The following is a 17651-nucleotide window of genomic DNA, read 5'->3' on the forward strand; positions in this document are numbered from 1 at the left end:
TATTATAATAATACATAATATATAATTATTGCTTGAATAAGAAAATAGTAAAACAAGTAATTTGCAAGTAATTTTAGGTAAATGGTTATGGATGTGTGATATATAGGTAAATGCATGTGCTTATGAAGTATTTTTTTCATCATATAATACATAGAAAGGTTCAAACAATGGATGATAGTACGTTTGAACAAGTATACCCAAGAACCCACCTAGTATGAGAGGGCAACAGCAGTGCTTTAGAGCAAATGCACAAAGCTTGCCATTAACACGCTCACAAAGGGAATTTCTTTCAAGCCACACAATTTGCTACCTGAGTATGAGTTGTGTGTTACATATGTGAGTATTCTGACGATTCACACACAAGTCTAATTTCCAGCTTTCCTAAATTCTTCGAGGTAATGATAATTGCAGCAGTGAAGCTCTACAAGTCATCTGAATAACAGAATACTCAATCACTACTCAGTCAATCAATTTTTACCTTCTTTGCAAATGTCTTTTGTACCTTAATAGAGATGATATGACGCGTTATCTTCTAACAAACATAATGAAGTTTTCAGCATTAGGTATAATATTGAGGAAAAAAATACAGCAGAAGTCTTAAGACCTGTATTTCTGAAATGTTAACAGGCAAGAAATGCCTTCTTTTCTTTTAAAGTTTTGGAGTTTGTGATTTAATAAATAAAATAAAAAATTTAAAAAAAAAAAAAAAAGAAAGAGAGGACCATGTACCTGCTGCTTGTTCTCTCTAGAATATGGTAGCATGGTTGAAACATGGAACATAATTTCATGCCCTTGAAAAACTGTATAGATGGAACAGGTTCCAGTTGTATCATCTGCAAGGGAAGACAACGTTTTCAACAGGAATACATCCTTTAAGTTTTCTAAAGATCAAAAAATATCTCAGGTCCTTCTACCAAACCTTCTTTAGTCATCCTTCTTTCTGATCCATTTTAGAAAATGTCCATGCTGCATGTTTTACGTGTGTCCAAACCTGAGTTTGCAACTTAATCTGCATATTCACACACTTAAAACCTATGACGTCCTTCACCTAGCCTCCTGAAATCATGCACGGTTCTTCAAGCCATGATGCCCTACTATCATGAAGCAAGTAACATATCCTTCACCCCATTCCAATATAAAATTAAACGGTTCACCTTGAAAATACGGGTCATATACATACTTTTCTTCAACTGCATTCCATACCAGTGATTTAAGCTAACCTGACTTTTTTCCTGGTGAAGCAGAGCATTTAGCATGCACTTGAGGAAGTCTGTTTTGGGATTGTATTATTTCTACAATATATAAAATATGCGCATGCAATAAGCAAAAAAATTTATATTGCAGCCCCCCCACTTTTTTGCTTCAGATGAATTCTTACTTTTAGTGTCCAGTCCCCCTCTGTAGCCTGTCCAACCTTTCAAAGTAATTGTGTCACCCAAGAGATGCAAAAATCTTTGAAAACTTTCACTTCCGGTTTCTATGCATGGAAGGGAGAAACATTACAACAGAAAAGCACATGTAGTAATAGAACACCTATAAAAAATAATCAAAATACAGGAACAGGTCCTGCTCCCAGGGCACGAGGACCAAAGTTTCAGCTGAATTAGTTTCTCCTCATGTCATCCAAGCCTTCTACCTTTACCGAAACAGCATCCCAGCCTTGCAGAATAGCTATTGTCATGTGACATTAAACAGTGACCTCTTTTGCTAACTCCAAGACACTGTTCAAGCGCATAGAAGAACATGATCATGCTGCAAAAACGTAAGAGTGAAAGAACTAGAAACAACAGTGACTTTTTGCAGGTAACATAAGTCGCCTCCTTCAGCTGCTTCCTTTTTCTAAATCTTACGTTGTATAGCCTATTTCTAGAAAAGAAATTTCAGTATCTTCCAAGTTGTAATAGTAGGTTTCCTACAGCAACCTTTTACAGAAACAGAAGATTCTATGCTACAATTTTTCACCCAACACGAACATGAAAACCTAACAAAACTACTGTTCACATAACCATCACCTCCCTTCTGGCTTCCACGTATAGACACTATCCTACATTTTTTTATTCAGATGAATGAAACAATAATTAAGAAAAAGGTGAAAAACTCACCATTGCTGAACATTTCATCATCTGTAAGCTGCCCATCCTTAGCATAAAGGACTCCAAATTTAAAATTCACAGATCCCTGAGAAATAAAACCAAATATTACATGATAAACAGGCAATCAAACAAAAGACCTAAAATAATGTTTTCTCTAAGGACTTTTATATATATACCTTTGTATACATCTTACACATGGGAATATGCATTTCATACCAACTCTATTACATGCTCAAGTAGTGGATAGCTAATGATTTACCTTTGATCACATATTATGAATTTTATGATCTACTAAGTTGGTGATCTATTAATATATATTAAGTTGGTGCTTAAAATTATTATACTACATTTTTTTACTGCAATAAGCAATTGATTTCCAAGTTGTCACAAGCATGTCAGTGCAAATATTTCAAATACAAAGCTGTATTCGTTGAACAGGTCTGTGAGCTGGGAGTGGTAAGTTCACATTTACCTCTTGCTCTTCAAGAACCAATAAATCCTGTAAACAAAACAACATCTTTAGCACACAGGTATTAAAGATAACACAAACAAAACTGTAACATCCTTGTGTATTTAAGTTTTGTTTTGAAGTGGCCAGTTCAACTGATAAAGACAGTTTACTTTGTAGTGTCATGTAACCCTACTCATCATTATTATCCCGCTATTGAAAGAAACAAACCAGTAGCGTTTATACTTAATGACTTATTTTTCTACAAAATAATAAAGAAAAACAACCAAACAAAAAAAGAAGTCACTTCCTACCTTTTGTATCTGAGGATGAAAAATTTCCCTTGGGCTCTTCTCAAATTTGTCGAGACTCATAGCACTGCAATGCAAATGAAATACTGCTTTATAGAAGGGCAAGTGTACATTTCAACATTAAACCACTAACTGGTTGCAGTTAGAACTAGTTACAAAAGGAATTGTTCAAAGAGTCTCTCTTACATGGAATGTTTTGTGGAATAGACGTTTCTTTCCCACAATACTAACCTCCTAAACTGCTTTTATATTTTAAAAACAGAAATTAGTAAGACCCTGCATGGAGATCAGGTTTAAATTTACCATATTTACTTACAAAGCACAGAGTTTTATTCCATAATCCTTCACTTTCCTTTATACGTAACCATTGTTAGCATTTTAGGAGGACTCAATAACCTATTCTATTTTGTAAGCTTTTCTTCTCTCTTTTCTAAAATAATTCAAGGCAAGTCAAATGAAAAACGAGCAGTTCAGCATCAAATTCACATGCCAAAGATCCACAAACAGAACAGAAAAAAGTATTTAAATAAGAAGCAAGATCAACTGCCTCAGTAGACAGAAATATCTAATTTATAGCATTTTTTCCTAACTTGTGTTTCTGCATTGATTATTATTTTTGCCCATTTTTTTTCCCCAGCATTAATTTATAGACTTGCACAGCATGTCACGGAGTGCCAAATGCAGTCTGCCTGGGGCATACTGAACTAATAGGGATGTCAAATCTGATGCACCTTCCCATCATTGCTTACACTAGATCACAGTGCAGACAGGATTTGCTTTAGTTCCTTTTGAAAGGGATTAAAATGTACCAATGTTCCAATTAATTTAGAAAAAACAGGTTTATTAATGTAACCAAAATTCTTTGATACAGTCTGTACCTAGATTCACACTGGCTGTGAACAGGGTGAAATGTCAAAGGAATATCAGTCAGGCCTGAGGAAAGGCTCAAGGACCGTAAAAGCAAAAGAATAGTCAGGGAAGAGATTTTAGTCCAAGCCCAAGTCGGCAAAAGGAGATGACATTTATCCAGCTGATCACAGGTAGCACAGACCCTGGGAGAAGTGGGGAACAAGGTCTGAAACAAGCCTGCATTTTCCTCTGTAAAATACTAGAGCATCACAGGATGGAACACATGAGGGTGTTTCAGCAAAAGAGTTATGACCCTAGCTAACTGAAGACTAAGTTTCTCCACTCTGGGATGCCTGACCAAAAATGTGTATGTGGGCGAGAGTGGAGGGAGAGGCTGGGTTAGAAAGGGATGTTAGGAAGAAATATTTCAGCAATTGGTGGGCAGACATGGAAGATCAGGTGCTTACGGAGGTACAGCATGCAGTACTGACAACTCGGAACACTATTCAAGCAGTGCTGTAGGAGTTTGAAGAGGGTACCTAGCTCATTTCGATGAAGAAGATGAAAGAGATCTGAAGTGTTTTCAACGCACCATCTTGACACTCCAAACCAGAGCCACAGCCCAGGAAATCAGAATTAAGAAATAAGGCTCAATAGCCTGCTAGCCTGTCTGGCAAAATCAGTGGTCTGGAACCTCTCAGAAATCTTGTGCAGTTGTAGGAAAATGCAGATCTGGTAGTACTGACTTCACATCACAACACACGCCCTGTTCCCAGAATTCTCCTCTCACATGAGCACTGGCAGTGTTACCCAGTGGACCGGCTTCAACCAAGCAAGAGACATTTGCTCGTACTCTATACAGACCAAAGGTTTTGAAGATCTGCAGACTGCCCATTTATCTGGTACACACTACCTGTTCAGTAAATGAAGGCACTTTTTATGGGTTTCTAGAGGAGGTAAAATCCTTACAGAAGATGCACTTGAAGACGTTGTCAGTGAGGGATTTGAGAAAAGACACATGATTAGATCGTAAAAACGGCAGATTAAATTTGAATGAACACTTTGCAAACAGGTGCTCTGACATCTCAGTTGATTATTGTGTTGAAAGAAATAGAAATGGTGTTGGGCTTACTCACTTTATATTCTCTTCTGCTACAAAAGAGGCAGGACAGAGTACGAGCATGTCCATACAGACTCTGGCTGCGGGAAGGAATTTTCTTGGCTTCACTGTGTATAACACACCAATAGTGAGACTTACATGGAGACAATCAACTGAAGAAATAATTCTTGGTTTCTCCCCTGTCTGCTTCCTCCTGCTAGGGACACATAATAACCACCTTTCTATTCAAAATTTGCTGTTCCTCAGGTCTCTTAATTATCTATCTAATTTAAAAAGATATTTCTCCTCAGCCACTGTGGTTCCACTTAGCACCTGTTTTCCAAAGAACTTGAAAATAGTCCCTGCACTGAAGAAAAAGTGCTGAGAATTTTTCTCCATTTTAAGTTGTCACTTTGTCTATTCCAGAACAGGCTTTAAAACCACTTTTCGCTGCCTTCAATGGTTAAGATTTGTAAACCGGTCTTTACTGTTTTTATAAATCTATCATGAAAACCATGCAACACAAGCTCTGAATTACAGGAAAAGGCATACAGACAAATATCTTAACTGATAACTTATTTGTAAATACATACCTTAATATAGATTTCACTGATAATGTTTTCGTGGGACTGTAAGGGAGACATATTTTCTGAGTACCCTATAAAGAAAAAAAGCTAGGAGATATTACAGGACATACTGATTTTTCTGTATATTCAAATAGGAATATTAATAAAAACAATTAAGTAAAAAAACCAAAGAACAAAACCGTGCTAGTTTTACATAGCCATATTTACTACTGGTTTGGAAAGAAGGAAAACTGAATATGAAAAGTCATGGATGGCGCAAAATTATTTTTTACTTAGTTTTGACTACCTTTGCACGCGGTATGAGGGGTGCTGAAACTAGCAGACATTACAAACTCTTTCTTTTTTTTTTTTTTTTTAAAAAAAAAAAAAAGTGACCCATGCATGCATACAGGAGAGTTTTAAACCAATTGCTTTGATAAAAGGTTCTTATGGAACGTTAAGTGAAAAAAAATTCATTAAACAATATTAGTGAAACCAGTATCACAACTGCCTATTTTCTTAACGTTGTATAAGAAAATTCCAAAAACGTATAAAGTCATTGCCTAAATTCGTTGCAGGACACAGTCAAGAATAATTTAGGCAACATTTCTAAAAATAACACAGAGTTGCAGGTAAGAACAATTAAAAAATATCCAGCAGCACAGATTTCTTTCAAAAAGTTTAGTATAATGTTATCTACAAAGCTAGTTTCGTTTTATCTACTATGGTAGAATTTTATGTTCTTATTGTATAAAATGAAAAATATGTATTAAATACCGAAATGCTGAAGAAAGCAAAAAAGTGTATCATAAACATATCCAAAACAAATAATCAAACAAAAAAAAAAGTCAGAGCAGCAATTAAATATTTTTCTTACTGTTTTTCGCCAAAGTATTGAATGGTATTGAGGAACACGCTGATTATTTTGGTCAGACAGTACAACAGACAGAAAGAAAGGGTTCTTCTCTGCATCTGTACCTATATAATTTTGATGAACTGTTAGGGAAAAACAAGAAGCATTATCAACTGTAAAGACGACACACACACCCGCTTGCATGCACATACACAGACACACGTGCGCGCGCACAGAGAGACATATGTAAATATACGCATTCATATGTAAAAATATATACTTATCTACATAAATAACTCTGTATTTATACACAGATGTGTAAAAAACCAAGGGATGGGTACAGCCTTCAAGGCCAAGAAGGGTTTCAAAACATCCCTTTTTGATAGCAGGGGTTCCACTGCTTACAGAAACCCACTCTCTGTCTTCCGGTTAAAAATATATGAAACAAGAACTTGTTTTCTGTACAGGACAGAAAATGTATTAATATTAAACTAATACCATACTTTTTTCCATATTTAAATAACAGCAATTTAAAGCTACATTGCATTTTCATTGATCAAAACGTCAATCCACTCGCAAAAAGATAATTACCTTTCCCTAAAAAATATTTGAAATACCATCTTGTATGATACTCTGGGTTTTCCAAATGCACGTCTGTTCTGTGCCATGTACCTGGAGTGTAGTCTGTATTCTGAAATAGAATTGGGAGACTGTTAGATCAAATGCCAAGTGGGAAAAAAAAAAGGAGAACCAATCAAGAGTGGCTGATTCACCGGAAGATTTTTAGCTGTATACTGTTTTTTAAAAAGCAAAGAATTATTCTTAAGTCAGTTGTTGTGCAGCTGAAATAGAAGTTTCTCCCTCTCCTCGTCTTTTCCTTCCTCTTTTCTTTCTAAGTAACTACAGTCTTTTCCTATTGTACCACTGTTACAGGTAATAGCTTAGCATTCCACTGAAAAGAAGATATTTCAATGTGGAATTTGAAGACCAGTGTTTTTAAAACTTATACATAAGTAAATTAATAAACAGAATTCTGCCTCCAGGTTTCGTTTTCTCAGTTCTTCCCAAAATAATCCTCAAGGACTCCTCGCTAGACCAGAGCATGCTCCGGAAGTTCTTCAGTGTTGTTTCTGGCTTGGCCGGTTAAGGTAAATTCCCAAGCATCCCTCAAGTCCTTTTCCACTAAGAATTAACATACGCAGAGAAAAAGCCATTCTCCATATCCATTCACCCTGTGGCCATTCATCACCCACTCAGAGAATCTTTCTGTGATGCAAGCTAATCAGCTTTTGAACTGCATGAAACTGAACTAAAAAGACAGTGTACAGAACACGACCCCACAGAGAATCAATGCAGAATAGTTAAATTGTTTTAAACTCTCAACCCAGAGCTGATGCAAACAGATGATCAGTAATAGTTCAATACAAGCTTACCAAGACCTTACATATATTTCAAGAATATGAGGTCTTCTTTCTTTCAATATTAAAATGACATTTACAGCTGAAAAAGTTTTGCAAAGGAAGATAAAAAATTAAGATAAGTAGAAACCTAAGTGTCACTGGAGTGGCTGCAGGGACACACCACGAGTTTAACAGCACAAGAATCTGGAGGGAATGCCTCTCGCAGGCTCCACTCAGCTTTTTTATCTCTTATTTAAATATAAGCATAGCTGCCAAAAGACAACTAAGGGGGGGAAAAATGAAGCTATAACTTCATCACACCAAGTAATAAACTTAAAAGCAAGAAGGTCAGCTTGAACATAGTAGTATCACCAGGACACCAATACAAAGTGATGAACTAGAGACTGCGAGTGTTATTCAGAGGACAAGATAGGTATTTTTCTTCTAACATGATCAGGTGAGCAAAATGTTACCAAAACTAAATGAAATACCAGCTTTTCCCTTAAAAAATTAAATTGTCAAGATTGCATACTCTCGAAAGAAGAGCTAAGCTAGACTGGGGGGGAAAAAACCCACCACCTCCCTCCTCTTAGATTCTTACATTCTCATATTATTTAGCATTTTTCAAGTCCTCTTCCTTAGTAATTGACTGACATCTTTCAGTGACGAAGAATAACTGAAACTGAATTTTTTTTTCAGCTTTCTATGAGTATCTTTAGCCACTTACCTCACCAGAAGAACCGTTTTCCACACGGAACCGTCCAGCTCTTTGAATGGCTCCATCAGCATCACTAGATATAAGCTATAAGAGAGTTTAAGACAGAGGTTCTAGTTCCAAAAATAGCCGTATGATCAGCAATCAAAGCTTACTACGGTTTCTTCTTCTCCCAGGCATCACCCACAGAGAAGGGATCAGCACAACTATTACTAATTTGACTACAGATTTCGAATGACCCAATCATAACTCCAAGGAGGCATGAGCGGGAGAGCTGTTCACTCTTTTGGTAGATCCCAGTACTAATCAGAAATTCTCCTGTCTCAGATTTTGGCTGCACCTACACAGAGAACGCCTACAGAGGGACTTGTCCGCTTTCCAGAAATTCATCTTGAAGCTTGCTCCTTTCAAAACAATGGGTCCCACAAACATGATGATCCTTGTCCTCTCAGCGTTGCTAAGCCTAAAACTCTACTTGTTGGCAGTATTACTGGGACTAGCAGTCTTTCACTGCATTTTATTTATTGATGTTTTCAAGAGACAGAGAGCAGCAACAATCTCCAAACATAATACTCAGTGATGATACCAAACAACATAAGGTACAGAAGATGTCCTGGTCTGCTTCCAGTATTAACATCAGAAAATATGGTTTGTTTCCAGCTGAAGACTTCAACAGTTTCATAAATATTCTGGAAAGATTGCCTGCTCTTTTTATAAGGGAATCCAGGGATTCCCAGAACACTGAAACTCTGTTGTTAAAAAAGTTCTTGAGAAGTCAGTAAAACATAGGATAACATGACAATTCTGACATGTTCAGCAACACTGCTTAGGATCCCTATAAGAGAAGAGGAGAGGAATGCTGCCAATGATATTGCATGTTACTCCCCTCAAAACCGTAAAAAATGAGATTGTCACGTATCATACCAAACTTATGAAATGGGATCTGAACAACAATAATGTAATGGTACATCACTTCTTGCTTCCCTCTAGCAATCCATGTTATTCTAGGATAATACTTTCTCCCTTTACTTGGTGGAAGAGTTATGACAACATTTTGAAGTTCTCTTTGCTCCTTGCTTTGAAGTGATCTGAGGCTAGGTCAGCAATAAATTAACATGGCAAAAACCCCAACACATCCTGGTGCCTTGTATAAACTGTAAGAGAAATCATACAGACAACTGGTCGTATTACACCAGTGGCGAAGACACAGGAAAAAATGTTTAGGGCAGAGACAAAATAATTGGGTTGTAATAAATAAAAGGTGGAAATAATTGAGCAGTTGAGATGCTGCTGTGCAAAATATTAAGCAAGAAAGGTTCAATATTAAACATTTAGAAATCTGAAAGGGCAACAAGCACCTTTATACGTTTGTACTCCAAAAGATAAAAAGACACACTTTCATAAAATACTAGCAGAATTTTAAGAAAACCAATCAAAAGACAAGACCATTTGTGTGAGCTGACTGTGAATTTATAATTACCAACAAATTCTTCTTTTCCAGCAAAAGAATCTAAGTATTAGTAATGAAAGAGCCTCTTAGCAGAAAGCAGTTCACTTCCTTTTTTTATTAAAACACCACATCTAATATGTGGAATGTATGGAAAGAAAAGAAAGATACCTGGTGTTCTTGCAATGCAACTTCCAGCAACTAAGCCACCAATTTACACCCAGTTTACATACATAATAATAAATATACTATCCAAGAACTTTAAATTACAATTATAGCTAGTAGAAAATCAGTGACTTCTTCCCACAGTAAGAGAGCTGGAGTTCAATTTCTTTACCCTTCCCCACTTCTGTTTGCCTACAGTAAGTTTATGTAATTTCATTATGGCCTTGTATACAGAGTGACGTTATTTAACTGCTGACATACTGCTATTTCCACAGCGGAGAAGAAATTTATATATGAGAAAAATGAAGTACCAACTTAATCTTTGAATTTGAAGAAAATGCAGAATAACTGACAGATTTTAGGTAACAGTTTTCAATATCCTTATTCTAACTAGTTCTTTTAATTTTAAAGTCTCTCCCACTACTCTGAGGCACATACACATAAAATCACATACACACATATATATGTACACACATAAGCATGCACACAGTTTTTAACTCACGTAATTGCAAGTATTTCATCAAATGCTACCCTAATATTTTGCAATCTTCAGCTTATAAGAGAAAAAAAAGGTCAATTTCCATCTGGGGGTAAACACGATATTTATATAATGCTTCCTGTCCCTTTACGATGAAATATTCATAAATAACGTAGCAAAAAGATTTCCTAGCACAGGTCTAATATATCTATTCTGAAGCCTCTTTTTATTACCCTGTAACTTTCAAGTCCAGCTTAGAAAGCACGTTTTCCAAACTAGATCCAATTTTTAACCTGGAAATGAAAAGGATTTGAGCTCTGCATTACAAGCTGCTAAAATCAAAGGACAGGCTATATAAACTTACAAGCTCCACAGATCCGTAATGCTTTCTGCTAAACTCTCCACGTCTGCAACCCAGGTCTTCAGAGACAGAGCTGGAATAGAAACGCTTCGTCAGTGTACACAAGTCAACTAGCCCTAGATCTCCTGCAACGCTATACCCTGCCATTAACAAATATCAATTCGCAGTGCATAACCTCATTACTGCAGGGAACACTCCTTACAATGTGCACAATCCCTAGCAGCCATTGCAGTCTGGCTTTCATATTACCCCCAAAGGAAAAGAAACATCTGTGTCCTGACTGGAAGCAAAAGCTATGATTAAATTAAGTATTTAGTCATGATGTGATCAGAGTTCCAAAGCCGGTGGTGGCTTATAACCATGTTTGAAATCTGCATTTAATCTAAGGGAAGAAAAACCTACAGTAAACTTAATGCCTCGAATAGGACAACTGCACTATGCTTAATAAACTCATGCTTAGTATATTGCTACTGTTCAGAGTGTCTTTTTTTAGCCTACACACAAAAAGAAACTAAACAATTACTTTAATTGAAAAGCATAAGGAAAGAACAGCATTTCATAGGTGCCCCCAATAACCTTAACAAAGATAAAATTGTCAAGCAAGCAAAAGTAATCCTAGAATGCAAAGTTCAAAATCTACATGCATTATCACATTTAATTTCATACCATCATGTCACATTAAGCACATCACTACGTGCTTCACGAGGTCAAAACAGATAGCAAACATATAAACTATAACTATATACTCTAACTATAAACACTAAGCCTCCTGCCTTTGCAATGGGGATATACATGTTACAACTACAAACTAAATAAAGATTTAGATGCAAATTTAACATAAACCTTGATTACCCAGTCTGTACCAGGGCTAGCAGCTCAATCCCTCCATCAAATTTCAAACTTACAGTTCACCCTTCAGTCAGCAGTAATGAAAATAAAGTCATTTAATTTTAATGGAAACAAAACAAAACAACAAGAAACCCTCCATCCAGAAATAAGAGATTAAATTTTCTGAGAATTATCAGTACTGTAAATTGCAATGTTACATCGACAAACAGAAGACATATCTAAATTTTAATGCAACACCCTCACACGTGCTTCTTGACTGTAGGAGATACTGCAACACTGGACTCTGAAACATTTTAATTTTCAGACAGCTTTTCTATTTGGATTTATATTTATAAGTACTTAAAATTTATTAAACATGATTCATATTTCTGAGTTCTGTCCACTTGAATTCCATGTCTTTACCCAAGGAGAAGCAATACAAACAAGACATATCTAAGAAAACTTTAAAACTCACCAAAATAATCCTAGTATTTGCTTCCAGTATGTAAATTATGCAGGAAGGATAAGAACATTACAATAACAGTAATTTTAAATGACCCACACACTGAAGCAGGATAGTTAGCTGCTGCAACAACAGAGCTGCCTTTCTAACTTCATGTGAATAAAACCTTGGGATGACACTATTGCTTCTGACATATACCCTGTACTTTCTCTGGCCTTTCAGCCAGATCCCTCATCATACAAACACATCTACACTGCTTCCTAAGCAAAAATGACTATATACAGCCAGTTTGACTCCTGAAGGCAGTGATGCCATAGTCTGTGTTCTGACACCTATGGGGGCACACGCATACATGCCACAGCAGCAGTAATATGAGTGACTTGAGGAAAACTGCCTACAAGAACTAACTACAAGAACATTAGATGCAATTTTTACAAGCTCCAAAACAACCACTCAATTGGAAGTATTATGACCTAAACACGAATACAGTTATTTAAGCTTTCAGCTTGTGGTTCCGTGCACAATGAACTTATGTTTGACTGGGGATGGTTATTAATCTTAACTTTCCTGAGAACACCTTCCAGGAAAACAGTAAGTTCCCATATCAGGAATCTGCACAGCAGAGATGGAAAAAGTCTGTGATGCAAGAAGAAATTGGGCTTAGGTCCTGATCTAAGAGCCCTTGTCATCAAAGCAGCTACAATTTCATCTTTCTTAGGATGTGCTGTTTGTAGACTTAAGTATTTCAGAGCCTTACCATAGTTGAGATCAAAAAAATAAATGTTAAAGCCTGCAGTTCAAACAGCTTGTGCTCTAATTGAAAGTACAATAACTCCTCCTTTTTCCCCACAGCAGGACAGAAAGCAGACGGAGATAAAATCAGAAGAGAAACAGTATTAAAAACTTAGAGATACATAAATTACAAATGAGCCACAACAAGAGTCAGTTCCAGTGAGTAAGGCTACTTCAGGTTGCTACCTGAAAAAAGCACGCCCCAAAGATGGAATTTTCAAAGTTTGCGGCAGTACATCTCTATCTATCTTTTCACATTTGTGACACTGAGAATTTTCAGAGCCTCATCAACTGGACAAAGATGAAATAATCTTAATGGAGACCAACAGAATAAACTGTTCCTAAGCCAGGAAGTCTGAGCATCCAAAAGTAGGTTCAAATCTTAAGCGATCACACACCACGAGGACTTCACGTCCAACACTTTTATACACCTACCACTACTGCTGTTGGACCTTTGAGTGAACCTTGCCATGCAATACTGCCACGTTGTTGCACGGAAGTTGTAGCGCACCACAACACTTACAGCTCCTTCTGAGCCTGCAACAGAGAAGACGGCCCGCAGTAGTGGAAAGACTGAATGAGCTGCACATCTCAAATAACTTCTGTTACAATTACCTTCTACTTTATGTGGTTTTGTAGCAATAACTGACATGCTCATTCAAAGTGTATTTGGACGGTTTCTTTTCACCTTACTCCTACATGCCATTTACAAGGAAGTCATGCATGTTTTACATTTTATTGCAAATGCACCATCTTCTTCCATCTTTCCATCATCTGAAGGGAACTATAAAAAAACCCAGATTTTACTTCAGTATGGTTTCCGGTAAAGAAAAATTTTGACGCTATTACTCATGAGTTCTCATCTTTTCTTTCAGAAGGAAACACACATAAATCTGGCTAACAAATTTTCTCTGCCATTGTTAAGACTGGGTATTTAAAAGAAAAGTATTTCAAGATTAGCATCTATACAGACAAAAATAAAGACATCAGATTTTCTTTTTCCTGCCAGTTAGAACGAAGAGTTCCCAAGTTTAGTTTTGTATGGGCTAAAAGTGATCCTTTGCCTCTTCACACATCTCAGAGAGAATTTGCAAAGTTCAGATAAAGCCTAAAAAGTACTAATGCATCAAATGCAATTTTTAGAGTTCCTGCATTTTGAGATACACATGAAATTTGGCAGATGCTTCACGGAACAAATGGAATGTCTCACCTGCAATATATTTTAAGGAATTGTGGGTTTTCTATTATTTTTTTACTATTACAGAAAAATCAGGTAATTGTGGTAGTGCTAGCATTTTCTTTGTGTGCTACTTTTGTTCTACAAAATTCAGTTTTGTGGCTAGGTGTGCTAGTTGCCTTAGAAACCACTGTAAAAGCAATTCCGATCAATGAACACTTGTCACTGTCAGTACTGGTGGCAGAATGTTATGGAAACAGCAGTCAAGAGAGATTTTGCTGTCGCTGAGCTCTGAAATTCAGTCTTTGATCAAATGAAGAAATGTATGTAAGATGACAATTCAAGGAGTGTGTAAAAAAAAAAATAAACAAATCCAACAACAGTCACTAGCACAGTAAATCTTTTCAAGTCTTGGGAAAACCAGGTCACTGTTTTGTGTGTCTGACATCTGGACAACCCCACACAAATATAATACAAATTAGAAAGTCACCACAAAGAGCATCTGGCCTACTGTGCTTTGAACGGAACCATCTCCGCCTGGATAATTTTTTAGAGACTTTCATCAGTCATGCAATAGCTCCAGAAAGCAGGAGAAAAAGCAAGCTGAGGTTTATAAAACTGAACTACCTTCCACCTTGTGGCAAAGCTAACCTCAAAATGCATGAAACTAGAGGAAAATGCCATCTCGTGAATTACCTGCATGATAAACCCAGGGAGTTACGAAGGCATTTTAGAACTATCTGCATACACACAAACTAAGTCCTATATCTTAATTTGGTGGTATTTCAGCTGAGTGAAAGTCAAACTCTATCAGGAAAAGCATGCTCAGATCTGAACACATTAATGCTGCAGAGATAACGAAGTCAGTAGCTAACAAAAAGCTTTAAAAAATAAAATATGATAAGAGTATTCAAAACCAAACACTGTATAACTAAGAAATGGATATAGGTATACAACACATGAATGCACTAATGTAACAAAATACATCAAGTTAAAGGAGGACACGACATGAAATCCATTAATTTAGAAATACAAAAAGTCAAAATGTATATTAAGGTATATGCCTGGCAGCCCAGGTAAAGAGCCTGGAAAGTAATGTCCAAAAATGGCGGCAGAATTAACAGCAGACCGGATACAGTGGTCTGATCTTAATTAAGATTAAGATCATTAAGATACATCCCAACAACAACTACTGCAGTAACATTTCCCAATCAGAGAGTCACAACAAAACAAATGACAAAGTGAGGTGCAGAGTTAAGTTTGGGTTCTACCATACAAATCTTTTTTTTCCTTAACATGGAAAAGATGATTGTCCTCCACACTCTGTCAGGTGTACTCAACATTGCTTCTAGCAAAGTTCAGGAGGCCGATTAGTCCAAAGAAAGGTTCTCCGTGAAGACTCCCTGATGTCCATGAGAGGATGTCGAAGGAGACCATTTGATCCACAAACTTATGGTTTACCTGCACTTGCAAATACAAAGCTCTTCACAGCTAGTGTGATGTCTACAAAATTATATTCTCTATCACATGAATATAGCCTCTATTCCAAATTCTCCAAAAAACCTTTTGATCTAAATAATCCCAGTATGGTTATTGGAAATTTTTTTTAGCATTTCCATAATGACAAGCCATAAAATAGCTGCCTTTAGGAGGCACTCCAACATACTCCAACATTTCACATTTCACCAGCTTTGCTGGCCACAGAATGACAGGGAGCAGGGCTGTTTCAGAGTTCTGTCATTGCATGATAGACACAATGATAAGCATGCAGACAGTAGCCAACAGCAGCATACATAAAATAACGAGGAGACAGCACTGTCACATTCTGCAAGGAAACTGGCAGAGGCTTCGCACCACTGTTCATCAGGTCTTGAGAAGAAGAATTACTGCAATACCGCGGCCAGCCTCCAGTGCAATCCCACGGTCACAGACACCTGTGGCGACACAGGTGAAAAAGAAAATCCATGCATGCCTTGTAAGTGAACCCATAGGACTCCATTCCAGCCCAAATACCCAAGATCTGACCCTCCTAAGGGTACAGGGATTCACAGATGCAGCGAGACAGGGTATATTCATCAAATGACGCAGAGGAGAACACCAAGTGCAAGCGAGTTTAATGGGAGAAATAATCTATATTCTTAGACCACGTGATACAAATGGAAAACACAGACAAGCTCAGAAAAAGCACAAAGAACAGTTTGTGCGCCTGAAATATTTATGCTCCTATCCTCTCCACAAACTACGTTCCAATAATTTAAGGAAATACATTGTCTCACCACAAACCACAACCTTTGGTATCAAAAGCATTTTTCCAACACTGCTCTCGCTACTTAAAAAGCAGGAGTATATCTGAGGAAAATGTTGATTAAAACAATAGTGTTTTAATCTTAATATTCTTATCCATTTGTGTCCCAATTCAAAGTACCTAAAACATACCTAACTTTCAAACACACTAGCAGTCCTTTTAAAAAATCAGAATTATACCCAATAGCTAATCTCTGCTGCTTCTTAACCTAACTACCTCATATAACACTTCTACTTCATATCACACTTGTCATCTGCTTCATATCAAGCACTTAAGGCAGAATCTCACACCAACATAAATGCTACACAGACAACCTCATGAAAGCTAAGCATCTTATCCTCAATTTATGCATAGGTAAGACTTACATTATCACGCTATTTGCATAAGCGCACATATTGCCCAATGAGTTCTAGCCTGCATACCTCTTCAGCTCTCCATTCTTGGTTACCACCAAGATTTGTACTCATCAACTCTCTGACATATCACATCATCTAATTTTAAAAATATGCTATGATTAATATTAGCTTTTCTTATTAATTTTCTTCATTGGATTACATCCTTCCTCAGTCCTGACCTGATCTACATCAGAAAAACACTGTTGCTCCAGTTATGCCAGTTTTAAAATAGTTTTCATCCTATTAAGATGAACTGCCAACACTGAAATATTTAGGTTAGTTTACCAGTGGCTCGGACCAGTTTGGCTTAATAATTTAAAATTTACTTATATTGAAAAGTGTTTTGATACAGATGAGCCTTTACTCACATGGAAAAAAACAGCTTATACACATTTGTACAGCACCCAGGGTATACTCCACCTCCCTCTCCCATTTGTTTGGGAACACAGGTGCTGTTATATAAACGTACAGTAATAAGGAAGAGGAGAGAGGACCACCTTCCTCCCATTTCAACAGAAGCTCCTACAAACTTTAACAGTCCTGAAAGTCGAACAACAAAGCAAGTTTAAACATATTTGCTAATCTAAACTTAGGCATGTATTTTTAGGATCCCAGCGTCAAATCACAAGTTTTGTCTTTTAGGAGTTCACACTGGAAAGCACTTTACTTGGGAGGGGAGAGGGGGGAGTAGCGGCAGAAGGGGGTGAGTTTGCAGGTTGCACCTGTGTGATCACAACGACATAGCCTGCGTGCCTCTTGGGCTCTGCATTCTCCTTACCACCTAGATCTTTACTTGCCAGTATTGGTTCATCTACTTTCATTGAAGAGGCAGGCACAGGTACAAGCGCGCTCAACAATCGGGTAATTACAGATGCTATCCCAGCGGTATCTGCCTGCACGAGTATC

The 17651-nt window shown here is 37.0% G+C and overlaps 1 protein-coding gene across 1 annotated transcript; it reads right to left on the minus strand.

Annotated features, from left to right (window-relative positions):
* Positions 1–729: 729 nt before the first annotated feature.
* On the minus strand, positions 730–13520 carry LOC104079889 (GTPase-activating Rap/Ran-GAP domain-like protein 3; the record flags this gene model as incomplete). The annotated part of the gene is made up of 11 exons (XM_009582071.1): positions 13484–13520; positions 13304–13405; positions 10789–10925; positions 8347–8421; positions 6811–6910; positions 6244–6362; positions 5394–5458; positions 2856–2919; positions 2566–2592; positions 2103–2178; positions 730–833 (listed from the first exon to the last, which is right to left on the minus strand). Coding segments are annotated over exons 1-11 (906 nt in total), but the record flags the coding sequence as incomplete, so codon positions are not given.
* Between the last annotated feature and the right edge of the window lie 4131 nt (positions 13521–17651).

This window comes from Fulmarus glacialis, unplaced genomic scaffold (assembly GCF_000690835.1).
Source record: "Fulmarus glacialis isolate BGI_N327 unplaced genomic scaffold, ASM69083v1 scaffold24817, whole genome shotgun sequence".
NCBI classification, from domain to species: domain Eukaryota; kingdom Metazoa; phylum Chordata; class Aves; order Procellariiformes; family Procellariidae; genus Fulmarus; species Fulmarus glacialis.